Source organism: Trachypithecus francoisi, unplaced genomic scaffold (assembly GCF_009764315.1).
Source record: "Trachypithecus francoisi isolate TF-2019V2 unplaced genomic scaffold, Tfra_2.0 Lachesis_group12, whole genome shotgun sequence".
NCBI classification, from domain to species: domain Eukaryota; kingdom Metazoa; phylum Chordata; class Mammalia; order Primates; family Cercopithecidae; genus Trachypithecus; species Trachypithecus francoisi.
The window spans coordinates 118,226,499-118,240,259 of NW_022681457.1; the positions used below are offsets into that span (position 1 = coordinate 118,226,499).

The 13,761-nt window shown below is 49.0% G+C and overlaps 1 protein-coding gene across 2 annotated transcripts in view; it reads left to right on the plus strand.

The window, feature by feature from the left end:
* ACOT7 (acyl-CoA thioesterase 7) overlaps positions 1–13,761 on the plus strand; it is a 136,031-nt gene that overhangs the window by 5,999 nt on the left and 116,271 nt on the right. The window contains exon 1 of one of the 2 annotated variants that reach the window (XM_033228599.1): positions 2,950–3,292. The exons of the other annotated variant lie outside the window; for it this stretch is intronic. Coding sequence (XP_033084490.1) covers positions 3,120–3,292 — 173 coding nt within the window. The 5' untranslated portion in view covers positions 2,950–3,119. Of the gene's footprint in view, positions 1–2,949; positions 3,293–13,761 lie in introns of those variants that run through there. 2 annotated transcript variants of the gene reach the window in all.

Below are 13,761 nucleotides of genomic sequence, written 5' to 3' on the forward strand. Positions count from 1 at the left end.
TCTTGGCTCACTGCAACCTCTGCCTCCCCAGTTCGAGCATTTCTCCTCTCCTCAGCTTCCTGAGTAGCTGGGAGTACAGGCGCCCACCACCACACTCAGCTAATTTTTGTATTTTTAGTAGAGATGGGGTTTCACCGTGTTGGCCAGTCTGGTCTGGAACTCCTGACCTTAAGTGATCTGCCCGCCTCAGCCTCTCGAAGTGCTGGAATTACAGGTGTGAGCCACTGCACCAGGCCGGGTTCTATCTTTGGTTTTATAATGGAATTAATGAAAAGAAAGAACCTGGCCAGGCACAGATCACACCTGTAATCCCAGCACTTTGGGAGGCCGAGGCGGGTGGATCATGAGGTCAAGAGATAGAGACCTTCCTGGCCAACATGATGAAACCCTGTCTCTACTAAAAATACAAAAATTAGCTGGGTGTGGTGGTGGGTGCCTGTAATTCCAGTTACTTAGGAGGCTGAGGCAGGAGAATCGCTTGAACCTGGGAGGCGGAGGTTGCAGTGAGCCGAGATTGTGCCATTGCACTCCAGTCTGGGTAACAAGAGCGAAACTCCGTCTCAAAAAAAAAAAAAAAAAAAAACCGATTTACAGAAGCCACAATCAGAGCTTGTATTCTGGAGCATTCAGTAAAATGATTTACAGTGCTGGCTGTCTTGTTACTGGGATGTGGGGACCCTGGGTGAAGATGCAGTCTTTGTAGCCCAGAGAGCCTGTGCGTGGGGAGGCCTTTGTCTACCCACTATCCAGCCTCACCCTGTAAGTGGGCCAGTTAGCCTGGCATTGCCCTGGAATTGGTACCTGCAGCTGGCTGGCTCCCCAGTTCTGGTCAGACCAGAAGTGGCTTTCTCCTGTGTGACCCACCTGGTCTGTGGGGCCTGCACCAGGGGGTGACCCCGTAGGCTGTCTTGCCATCCCACCCCTTGGCCTCTCACTGTCAGAGCCCAGCTGTGGACGGGGATCAATGTTGTGCCTCCTCATCCTTGGACCCCTGCATGGGAATAACTGGAGAAATCTGTTACAAATATGGGTTTTCTGCATGTGAATAGTACTTCGGCAGAAAGTCAACAGGATGCAGATTTGAGGAGATAATGGGGAAACTTGAATAGTCCCTTGATAATGAATGATTTTAAGGAATCACTACTTTTTTTTTAAGGTAGGATAATTGTTTTGTAGTTTGCTGTTTTTTTTTTTTTTTTGGAGACGGAGTCTCGCTCTTGGCCCAGGCTGGAGTGCAGTGGCCGGATCTCAGCTCACTGCAAGCTCCGCCTCCTGGGTTTATGCCATTCTCCTGCCTCAGCCTCCCGAGTAGCTGGGACTACAGGCGCCCGCCACCTCGCCCGGCTAGTTTTTTGTATTTTTTAGTAGAGACGGGGTTTCACCGTGTTAGCCAGGATGGTCTCGATCTCCTGACCTCGTGATCCGCCCGTCTCGGCCTCCCAAAGTGCTGGGATTACAGGGTTGAGCCACCGCGCCCGGCCTGTAGTTTGCTTTTTTAAGCCGACTTTATTGAGGTATATTTAGAATGCATATACAAGAATATTTGAAACGTACAGTTTGCTGAGTTCTGATGAGTGTGCGCACTGAGTAGTGGCTGGCCCAGTTGTGACGGCGAGTATTTCCAAGCTCCCAAAATTCTCCTACTGTTGGCCCCTGGCAAAAAGATCTGCTTTCACTCACTTGCTGTGCCTCTTCTAGAATTTCTCAGATGGAACCGGATTGAGCTCAGTGCTGGGCCTCACTCCTGTGTCCCCGTAGCCCTGTAGTACCCTGTTCCCTGCACACTGCAGTTTCTCTTCACCAGTCAACAAAGACTTGGGTTCTCGGTGCATGAAGTTCACAAATGCAGATTTCAATTCATTTAGCACAGGAACATGAAGTCACTTGCTATTTAATGATAATTAGGAATTTGGATGATATTTTAGATGGGACCTTTGTTTTGTGGTTTTTATTTTTATTTGAGGCAGGGTCTTGCTTGGTTGCCCAGTCAACTAAGTGGTGCAGTGGTGCAATCATGGTTCTCTGCAGCCCCAACCTCCTGGGCTCAAGGGATTCTCCCACCTCAGCCTCTCAAGTAGCTGGGACTACGAGTGCTTGCCTCCGTGCCTGGCTAATGTTAAAAAAGTTTTTTTGCGGAGACATGGTCTCACTTTGTTGCCTAGGCGGGTCTGGAACTCCTGGGCTCAAGTGCTCTTCCCACCTTGGCCTCCCAAAGTGCTGAAATTATGGGCGTGAGTCACCATGCCCCTCCTTTAGGTTTTTTACAAGGAGCTTTTATCTTTGCGAGGAAATGCTGCCATATTTATGATGTTGTACTGGGAAGTCCGGGATTTGCTGCAGAATAACCTGGCATGGGGAACAGGTGGGAGCAGAGACCAGAGGTGCCCTGAGCTGACTGTTTTGGGGCTGCTTGATGGGGACATGGGGGTTTGCTCCCACCTCCCTCTACTCCTGTAAGCATTTGACGTTTACCACAATGAAGAATAAAAGGAAAACCCGGCTGCTGAGCCTCCACTCCAGAGCTACTGCCTCTAACTCCAGGGGTGGGGAAGGTCAGGGAGGGGTAGGCCCAGGAATCTGCATTTTCCTCAGCCCTCCTGAAGCTTGAGGGCCACTGTCAGAGGAGGGCCAGGCACCTGCTGTGTTGTGTGGTGTGTTGGCCTTCCTCGGCTTCCCCACAGCCTTCTAGCTCTCCTGGTGCCTGTGAGCCAAGACCTCTGAGCCCAGGTAGAACTTTCTTCTGCCTGCCTGAGGGCCAGCCTGAGTGTTGCCAGGTTTAAGGTCCTGGAGGTGGGAACCCTTATGAGTGTTGCTTGCGACCCCACCCAGTTCATCCTCTCCCGCAGAGGGGTGGTGGCCCTCTCCTGTCTCTCTGTTTGTGAGTCATGGATTCCTTGCATCACTGGTCTTTTGCAGAGAACATCCTGTGATCCAGTTCCGGAAGATGAGCAGGCGGCTTGCTGGGGGAGGGGCGGTCCTAGGAGGAGCAGGAGCCTGATGCTTTCCATCAGGGAGGGATCAGACTGGCTCACGGCTAAGCCGGCCAGGCAGACACAGGCTTGGGCTCTGCCAGGCATCATGCTTGGCACTGGGTAAACAGTTTGCCCACTTACCGCAGGATGAAGCTGCTTGCCAGGGCTCTCCGGCTCTGTGAGTTTGGGAGGCAGGCATCCTCCAGGAGGCTAGTGGCTGGCCAGGGATGTGTGGGGCCCTTGAGAGGGTGCTGCGCTCCCATCCAGGTGGTTGGCCCCAGGGCTGATCTCCCACCCTCTGGAGCCTGCATTACTGGAAGGTAGGATGACTGGGAATATTTTGTGCCCATGGTGTTCCGCTTGCAAGGCCGACTGGGCAGCCAGGGCCTTGGGCCACATAACTTGGAGGAGTTTGGGGAGGGTAGTAGGGCCGGGTGTTGGATGAGCTGTGTGTTTTGCTGGATTGAAGGTGTCCACTTAAGTGGCCATCCTCAGTGGAGACCTGGCATGTTCCTCCCCTAGGGACCAGTGGAACCCCTGGGATTTGTTGGAGGAGGTGACCTGGCAACTCTGGGCTGTGGGAATCTGGGCCTCTGCAGATCAAGGCTCCTGCGAGCCAGCAGCTGTGCTGGCTCACACCTGGCAGCAGGCATCTGTGCCCTGCTTTGTCCCTAGGCTGGAGGTTGAACTGTGATTTTAGACCAGAAGGTTGGTGTGGGACCAGAGGGAGCTGTCCCTGCACGATTGGCTGATCCTAACAGTGCAGTGTTGAGCTAGTTACAGGTGGCTTTTGTGTACTTTATTTCTCCTAAACTTTACGGAAACTCTGTTGAGTGGGCATACATACTTCCCCTTTTGTGCCAGCTTTATTGGGTTATAGTTCATATGTCATACAATTCATTCACTAACGTGTACAAGGTAGTAGATTTCAGTTTTATGTTCACAGAGCTGTGGGACCATGACCTCCATCAATTTTGAAAGGGGTGATAGGAGGGTTTTTTCTTCTCCTGACATGGAGCTCCCAAACCCTTGGGACCTCTACAGTGCTAAGAGTGTCTAGTATGCTAATGAGAGAACTGGTGGCTGGGGGCCCTAGATAGCTTCACGATGGAAGCTGGTCTCTAGAAAGACCAAGGCAGGATTAGCAGGTTAGCGCTTTCAGCCTTACCTTCCTACACCGCAGAAGGTAGTGGCAGACTTTAATTGAATTGTAGGACACCCACCTAGTGTTGGAGAGTTGGAGAAGTGGGGTTGAAAGAGACACCCATGTTTGTTATTAAAAGCATGAGTAAAAACAGCTCACCTAGGAATAGAATTTTTGGGTCATATGGTAATTTTGTGGTTATCCTCTTGAGGAATTACCAGACTGTTTCCAAAGTGGCTGCACCATTTCACATTCCCACCAGCAGTGTAAAAAGGATTCAATTTCCCCATATCCTTGTCAACATTTGTTATTATCCATCTTTTGAATTCTAGCCATGCTAGTAGATGTGCGGTGGTATCTCACTGTGGCTTTGATGTGCATTTTCCTAATGAGAGAAGATGATACTGAGCATCTTTTCATGTGCTTATTGACCACTGTGTATTTTTAGAGAATTGTCTAGTCAGGTCTTTCCTCTGTTTTCCAATTGGCTTAACTGTCTTTTTGTTATTAAGTGATGAGAGCTCCTTATATATTCTAGATGCAAGTCCCTTCTCAGATATAATTTTTTAATTAAAAAAATTTTCCAATTCGAAAACGTTGTCAGCCTGGGTAACATAGCAAGACCTGATCTCTACTAAAAATTAAAAAATTGGGGCTGGGTGCAGTGGCTCATGCCTGTAATCCCAGCACTTTGGGAGGCCGAGGCGAGCGGATCACGAGGTCAGGAGATCGAGACCATCCTGGCTGACACGGTGAAACTCCGTCTCTAGTAAAAAAAATACAAAAAATTAGCCGGGCATGGTGGCGGGCGCCTGTAGTCCCAGCTACTTGGGAGGCTGAGGCAGGAGAATGGCGTGAACCCGGGAGGCGGAGCTTGCAGTGAGCTGAGATCCGGCCACCGCACTCCAGCCTGGGCGACAGAGCGAGACTCCTCTCAAAAAAAAAAAAAAAAAAAAAAAATTTAGCCAGATGTTGGCCAGGTGCAGTGGGTCACGCCTGTAATCCCAGCACTTTGGGAGGCCAAGGCTGGCGGATCACCAGGTCAGGAGATTGAGACCATCCTGGCTAACATGGTGAAACCCTGTCTCTACTGAAAATACAAAAAATTAGCCAGGCGTGGTGGTGGGTGCCTGTAGTCCCAGCTACTCAGGAGGCTGAGGCAGGAGAATGGCGTGAACCCGGGAGGCGGAGCTTGCAGTGAGCCGAGATTGCGCCACCGCACTCCAGCCTGGGCGACAGAGCGAGACTCCGTCTCAAAAAAAGGAAAAAAATTAGCCAGATGTGGGCTGGGTGGGGTGTGCCTGTAGTCTCAGCCACTCAGGAGATTGAGGCAGGAAGATTGCTTGAACCCAGGAAGTTGAGGCTGCAGTGAGCTGATTGCACTACTGCAATCCAGCCTGGGTGACAGATCAAGACCTTGTCTGTCAAAAACAAACAAAAAACTGTGTTAAAATACGCATAATATATGATTTACCATTAAAAAAATCTGCTGTCTTAGCCGGGCACGGTGGCTCACGCCTGTATTCCCATCACTTTGGGAGGCCAAGGTGGGTGGATCACGCGAGGTCAGGAGTTGGAGACCAGCCTGGCCAACATGGTGAAACCCTGTCTCTACTATAAATACAAAAGTTAGCTGGGCGCGGTGGCTCACGCCTGCAATCCCAGCACTATGGGAGGCTGAGGCGGGTGAATCACCTGAGGGTGGGAGTTCATGACCAACCTGACCAACATAGAGAAACCCCATCTCTACTAAAAATACAAGAAACAAAAATTAGCCGGGTGTGGTGGCACATGCCTGTAATCCCAGCTGCTTGGGAGGCGGAGGCAGGAGAATTGCTTGAACCCAAGAGGTGGAGGTTGCGGTGAGCCCGAGATCGCGCCACTGCACTCCAGTCTGGGCAACAAGAGTGAAACTCCGTCTGAAAAAAAAAAAAAAAAAAATTTAGCTGGGCGTAGTGGCTCACGCCTGTAATCCCAGCTACTTGGGAGGCTGAGGCAGGAAAATCGCTTGAACCTTGGAGGCAGAGGTTGCAGTGAGCCAAGATTGTGACATTGCACTCCAGCATGGGTGACAAGAGCAAAATATGGTTAAGATGGCAGTTTTTGTTTTGTTTTGATTTTTAAATTGAGACAGGGTGTTACTCTGTCTCCTGGACGGCATGTGGTGGTGCAGTCTCAGTCACCGAGCCTCTACCTCAAGTGATCATCCTGCCTCAGACACCCGAGTAGCTGGGACTACCGGCACGTGCCACCACACCTGGGTAATTTTTGTAGTTTTTGTAGAGACACGATTTGGCCGTGTTGGCCAGGCTGGTCTCAAACTCCTGAGCTCAAGGGATCCACCCATCTCGGTCTGTCTCCCAAAGTGCTGGGATTACAGGTGTGAGTCACAGCACCTGGCTACCGTATTTGTAGCCATATTTTCTTGCTCTGTCACCCACTACATCTCACTATGTTTCCCAGGCTCATTTTAATCATTTTTAAATGTCCAGCTCAGTTTTTTTTTTGAAATAGAGTCTCCCTCTGTCACCCAGGCTGGAGTGCAGTGGCAAAATCTCGGCTCACTGTAAGCTCCGCCTCCCGGGTTCACGCCGTTCCCCTGCCTCAGCCTCCCTAGTAGCTGGGACTACAGGCGCCTGCCACCATGCCCAGCTAATTTTTGTATTTTTAGTAGGGACGGGTTTCCTGATGTTGGCCAGGATGGTCTTGACCTCGTGATTCGCCTGCCTTGGCCTCCCAAAGTGCTGGGATTACAGGCGTGAGCCACCGTGCCAGAAAAGTCTTGCACTTTCGCCCGGGCTGGAGTGCAGTGGCGTGATCTGGGCTCACTGCAATCTCCACCTCCCGGGTTCATGCCATTCCCCTGCCTCAGCCTCCCTAGTAGCTGGGACTGCAGGCGCCTGCCGCCACGCCCAGCTAATTTTTGTATTTTTAGTAGAGATGGGGTTTCCCGATGTTGGCCAGGATGGTGTTGACCTCGTGATTCGCCTGCCTTGGCTTCCCAAAGTGCTGGGATTACAGGCGTGAGCCACTGCGCTGGCGAAGTCTTGCACTTTCGCCCAGGCTGGAGTGCAGTGGTGCGATCTCGGCTCACTGCAAGCTCCGCCTCCCGGGTTCATGACATTCTCCTGCCTCAGTCTCCCAAGTAGCTGGGACTACAGGTGCCCACCACCATGCCCAGCTAATTGTTTTTTTTTGTATTTTTAGTAGAGACGGGGTTTCACCGTGTTAGCCAGGATGGTCTCGATCTCCTGACCTTATGATCCGCCCGCCTCGGCCTCCCAGAGTGCTGGGATTACAGACATGAGCCACCGCACCTGGCTCGTTCCCTTCCTTTTGAAGGCTGAATCATGTTCCATTTCATGGATGGACCACATTTTGCTTATCCCATCATCTGTGGATGGACACTTGGGTTAATTCCACATTTTAGCTTGTGAATAATGTTGCTATGAACACAGCAGAGACCACGTTTTTAGTTCTTTAGGATGTATACCCAGAAGTGGGATTGTTGGATCATATGGCAATTCTATTTTAAATCTTTCAAGAAACGACCATACTGTTTTCCACAGCGGCTATGCCATTTTACATTTCCACCGACAGTGTACATGGGTTCTGGTTTCTTGGCATCCTTGTCAATACTCGTTATTTTCTGTTGTTTTTGATAGTAGCCATCCTAATGGGTGTGAAGTGGTTTAGCTTTGCATTTCCCTAATGTTTAGTGATGTTGAGCGTCTTTTCATGTGTTTGTCAACTGTATTTTTTGTTTGTAGAAATGCCTACTCAAGTTATTTTCTCATTTTTGAATCAGGTTTTTTTTTTTTTTTTTAACTGAAAATTAATGTATTGCTAAACTCTTTGTATATTTATTCATATACTTGAACATAGACATGTATAGGTGTAGTGTATATTATGTGCATGTTATATACATATACTTGTGTATCCATGTATCTATGTATATATTTTTCAAATTTTCATCAGTATCCTGAAACTGAAGACTATAGCTTTTGGTGTTTGAGAAAGTCCCCGTGTCCATTTTTGCTTTTATTATTTTTGACGCATAATAATTGTATGTATTTATGGGTATAGTGTGGTATTTTGATACATGCATGCAATGGTTTGCTTGTTTTTTTTTATTGTTGCGTTTTAGGATTTCTCTATGTATTCTGGACATTAATCCCTTATCAGATATATGATTTGCAAATAATTTTTCCCATTCTGTGGGATGTTTATACTCTGTTGATATTTTCTGTTGATTCACACATTTTAAAGTTCTTATGAAATACTATTTGTCTACCTGTTTTCTTTTGTTCCTTGTGCCTTTGATGTCATAGCCAAGAAATCATTGCCAAATCCAGTGTTGTAAAGCTTTAGCCTTATGTTTTCTTCTAAGAGTTTTATAGTTTTAGATTTTACTTTTAGGCTTATGATACATTTTGAGGTTTTTTTTTTTTTTTTTTTTTTGGTATATGCTGTTAGGTAAAGGTGCAACTCATTCTTTTGCATGTGAATATCCAGTTCCCTAGCACCATTTGTTGAAAAGATTGTCTTTCCCCCATTGAAAGGTCTTTTTTTTTTTTTTTTGAGACGGTCTCACTCTGTTGCCCAGGCTGGAGTGCAGTGGCACGATCTCAGCTCACTGCAACCTCCACCTCCTGGGTTCAAGCCTCAGCCTCCTGAGTAGCTGGGATTACAGGCACGTGCCACCATGCCTGGCTAATTTTTGTATTTTTGGTAGAGATGGGGTTTCACCACATTGGTCGGACTGGTCTTGAACTCCTGACCTTGTGATCCTCCCACCTCGGCCTCCCACCATGCTGGGATTACAGGTGTGAGTCACCACACCTGGCCGAAAGGTCTTTATACCCTTGTCACATAGCTCATTTGACCATATATTTAATAATTTGAGTTTATTTCTGGGCTCTCTGTTCTATTGATTCTTATGGTTGTCTTTATGCTAATGCCATACTGTTTTGATTATTGTAGCTTTGTGGTAAGTTTTGAAATCAGAAAGTGTGAATCTTCCAGCTTTGTTCTTTTTTATGATTGTTTGACTATTTCAGATGTGATTTGCAAATATTTTTTCCACTCACTGGGTTGTCTTTTTACTTTTTCTTCGCTGTGTCGCCCAGGCTAGAGTGCAGTGGCATGATCTCAGCTCACTGCAACCTCGGCCTCCTGGGTTCGAGTGATTTCCCTGCCTCAACTTCCCAAGGAGGTAGGACTACAGGTGCACACCACCACACCTGGCTGATTTTTGTATTTTTTTTTTCCAGCAGAGACAGGGTTTCACCACATTGGCCAGGCTGGTCTCAAACCCCTGACCTCAAGTAATCCACCTACCTCAGCCTCTCAAAGTGCTGGGATTACAGGCATGAGCCACCGTGTCTGGCTGTCTTTTTACTTTTGATGGTTTCTTTTGAAGAACAAAAGTCTTTAATGTGGTAAAGTCCAATTTCTCTTTCTTTTTGGTTCCTTGTGCTTTTGTTGTCATGTCTAAGAAGCCATTGCCAAATGCAAGTGACAAAGATATACTGTATTTTTTTTTTTTTTTTTTTTTTTTTTTTTTGGTGAGATGGAGTCTTGCTCTGTTGCCCAGGCTGGAGTAAAGTGATGTGATCTCAGCTCACTGCAATCCTCGCCTCCTGGGTTCAAGCGATTCTCCTGCCTCAGCCTCCTGAGTAGCTGGGACTACAGGCATGCACCACCACACCTGGCTAATTTTTCTATTTTTAGTAGAGACGGGGTTTCACCATGTCGGCCAGGCTGGTCTCAAACTCCTGACCTCAAGTGATATGCTCACCTCAGCCTCTCAAATTGCTGGGATTACAGGCCACCACGCCTGGCCTATTTTCTTTAAAATAGGATGGATGCTGTGGCTCACATCTGTAATCCCAGCACTTTGGGAGGTTGAGGTGGGAAGACTACTTGAGCTCAGGAGTTCAAGACCAGCCTGGGCAACATAGGAAGACCCCCATCTCTACAAATTAAAAAAGTTAGCCAGGTGTGGTGGTGCATGCCTGTAGTACCAGCTACTTGGGAGGCTGAGGTGAAAGGATTGCTTGAGCCTGGGAAGTCAAGGCTGCAGTGAAGTGAGTTAGAGACCAAAGCACTGCACTGTGGCCTGGGCAACAGAGTGAGACCCTGTCTCAAAAAAAAAAAAAAGAAAAAGTTTTATAGCTTTGGCTCTTACCATTTAGGTGTTTGACTATCTTGAGTTAATTGTTATGTGATGTGTGGTAGGGGTCCAGCTCCTTTTGCACGTGTGGACACACCTCTTTATAGGCTGGGGAGCAGGCGTTAGAGGTGGAGTTACTTGCTTGCAGTCACAGCTGGCAAGTGGAGGCTGAAGACAGCCATTGTACCTTTTCTTTGAACTCTTTTACCTGAGGGTCATTTATCTCTGACACTGAGGACAGAAAAAGATAGCCCTTGAGCAAGCTGGACGCCTGTAATCCCAGCACTTTGGGAGGCTGAAGCGGGTGAATCTTGAGGTCAGGAGATGGAGACCATCCTGGCTAACACGGTGAAACCCCATCTCTACTAAAAGTACAAAAAATTAGCCGGGCGTGGTGGTGGGCGCCTGTAGTCCCAGCTATTCGGGAGGCTGAGGCAGGAGAGTGGTGTGAACCCAGGAGGCGGAGCTTGCAGTGAGCCGAGATCGCACCACTGCACTCCAGCCTGGGCAACAGAGCGAGACTCCGTCTCAAAAAAAAAAAAAAGCCCTTGAGCAATAATAAAACTAGGACTCTAGGGACATTACTTCTCAGGAGCAGGCCATGCTGTGCGCCTGTCCACATCTGTTTCCCCTCTCCTTGCTGAACACCAGCCCCTGCCCTCCCCAGCCTTTCTGTCCTTCTTCCCTCTTCCTCCCACCAAAGTTCTTCTGTGACTTTAGCCTGCCCCATGGCACATGACAGGCTCTTGCTCTCTGGGCCTCCTTGGGGTAGGTCCACACAGGAGACCTTGCCAGGGCCATGCCAGACAGCCCAGATGTCTCTGTGCCCTGCCTTGAACCCTTTGGCCTCAGGGCCAGAGGCTCAGCTGTGGCAGGTCAGGGGCTGGCAGCTGAGCCATGTAAGGCTGGGAGCTTCTCTGAGCCTTGGGTGAGTAAAGGAAACCAAGTCCCTGATTTAGGAGGGCCAGAGCATTCCTCTCGCTGGCTGTGTGCCCATGAGCCGGGGACTGTTAGAAGGCCCAAGGCCTTTGTGGGACTTGTTGGCTGGGATCTGGGAAGGCCCGTAGTGTGTGTGCTTTGCTATAAATTGTATCACTGTGGGACTGGACCCTCTGCCCCAGTCTGGCGCTGTCCTGGAGCACCTCGGCCACCAGCAGAGGGCATGCTGGTCATAGACACTGCCCCTCCCTCCCCTCCCGACAATCTCCCGCTAGTTCCAATCTCACCTTGAGCCACTACCTCTCAGGCACCCAGGGCTGCTGGCAGAATTAATTTGTACAGTGGTGGCATTGTAGTGAGTGGATGCTTTGGCCCTGTAACTGGTGCCATTGTTTTTGTTTTTTTTTTGAGTCGCCCAGGCTGGAGTGCAGTGGCCCGATCTTGGCTCACTGCAAGCTCCTCCTTCCGGGTTCCCGCCATTCTCCTGCCTCAGCCTCCCAGTAGCTGGGACTACAGGCGCCCGCCACCACGCCCGGCTAATTTTTTGTATTTTTAGTAGAGATGGGGTTTCACCGCGTTAGCCAGGATGGTCTTGATCTCCTGATCTCGTGATCCACCTATCTCGGCCTCCCAAAGTGCTAGGATTACAGGCTTGAGCCACAGCGCCTGGCTTTTTTTTTTTTTTTTTTGAGACAGAGTCTTGCTCTGTTGTGCAGTGGTCCAGTGACACGATCTCAGCTCACTGCAAGCTCCGCCTCCTGGGTTCACACCATTCACCTGCCTCAGCCTCTTGAGTACCTGGGACTACAGGCACCCGCCACCGTGCCTGGCTAATTTTTTGTATTTTTTTTTGTTTGTTTGAGATGGAGTCTCGCTCTGTCGCCCAGGCTGGAGTGCAGTGGCCAGATCTCGGCTCACTGCAAGCTCCGCCTCCCGGGTTCACACCGTTCTCCTGCCTCAGCCTCCCGAGTAGCTGGGACTACAGGCGCCCGCCACCTCGCCCGGCTAGTTTTTTTGTGTGTTTTTTGGTAGAGATGGAGTTTTACTGTGTTAGCCAGGATGGTCTCGATCTCCTGACCTCTTGATCCTCCCGTCTTGGCCTCCCAAAGTGTTGGGATTACAGGCTTGAGCCACCGCACCCGGCCAATTTTTTGTATTTTTAGTAGAGACAGGGTTTCACCATTTTAGCCAAGATGGTCTCAATCTCCTGACCTTGTGATCCGCCCACCTCGGCCTCCCAAAGTGCTGGGATTACAGGCGTGAGCCACTGCGCCCGGCCATTGTTTACAGTAAGTGCCAGACTTTGATGTTTGTGCGTTTCTTTGCTGTTTTGTTGCTGTGTTCACTCAGGTGTCGCTTGTATTTGGAACTCAGCTTTCACAATGGAATTGCTTTTGATACTACTCTTTGGCGTCTCAGGAAACTACATCCTGCATGATTGATACTCCGTGCTTCCTTTAATGACAGGCAGACCTCACCTTGTCTTGCGCCTTATAAAAGCCAGGCTCTTAGAAGTGGTGACACTCATCAACCAGCCTGAAGCTGCTGAATTGACCCATGTTGTCTGACACCTATTAATATTCTAGTAAGATTCTTAATTCACCCGTATCCAGCCTGGATTTTTACTTGATTTTACGTTTAATTGTTTCCATGTACCTACTAAGTTTTTACATAATGTATTTTTTTTATTATTTAAATAGAGATGGAGTCTCGCTATGTTGCCCAGGCTGGTCTCGAACTATTGGGCTCAAGTGATCTTCCCGCCTCAGTCTCCTAAAGTGCTAGGATTATAAGCGTGAGCTACCGCACCCGGCCTTTACATGTATTTTTTATTTTTTTGTTTTTTTATTTATTATTATTATTATTATTTTTTTGAGACGGAGTCTTGCTCTGCCACCCAGACTGGAGTGCAGTGGCCGGATCTCAGCTCACTGCAAGCTCCGCCTCCCGGGTGTACGCCTTTCTCCTGCCTCAGCCTCCCGAGTAGCTGGGACTACAGGCGCCCGCCTCGTCGCCCGGCTAGTTTTTTGTATTTTTAAGTAGAGACGGGGTTTCACCGTATTAGCCAGGATGGTCTCGATCTCCTGACCTCGTGATTCGCCCGTCTCGGCCTCCCAAAGTGCTGGGATTACAGGCTTGAGCCACCGCGCCCGGCCTATTATTTTTTTTTTTGAGATGGAGTCTCGCTCTGTCGCCCAGGCTAGAGTGCAGTGGCCGGATCTCAGCTCACTGCAAGCTCCACTTCCTGGGTTCACGCCATTCTCCTGCCTCAGCCTCCCGAGTAGCTGGGACTATAGGCACCCGCCACCTCGCCTGGCTAGTTTTTTGTATTTTTTTAGTAGAGATGGGGGTTTCACCGTGTTAGCCAGGATGGTCTTGATCTCCTGACCTCATGATCCGCCCGTCTCGGCCTCCCAAAGTGCTGGGATTACAGACTTGAGCCACCGCGTCCGGCCTACATGTATTTTTAAATATATTTAATGGAATATAAGATTGATTTAATTGAAGAGTACATTTAGCTTTGTAGAAAA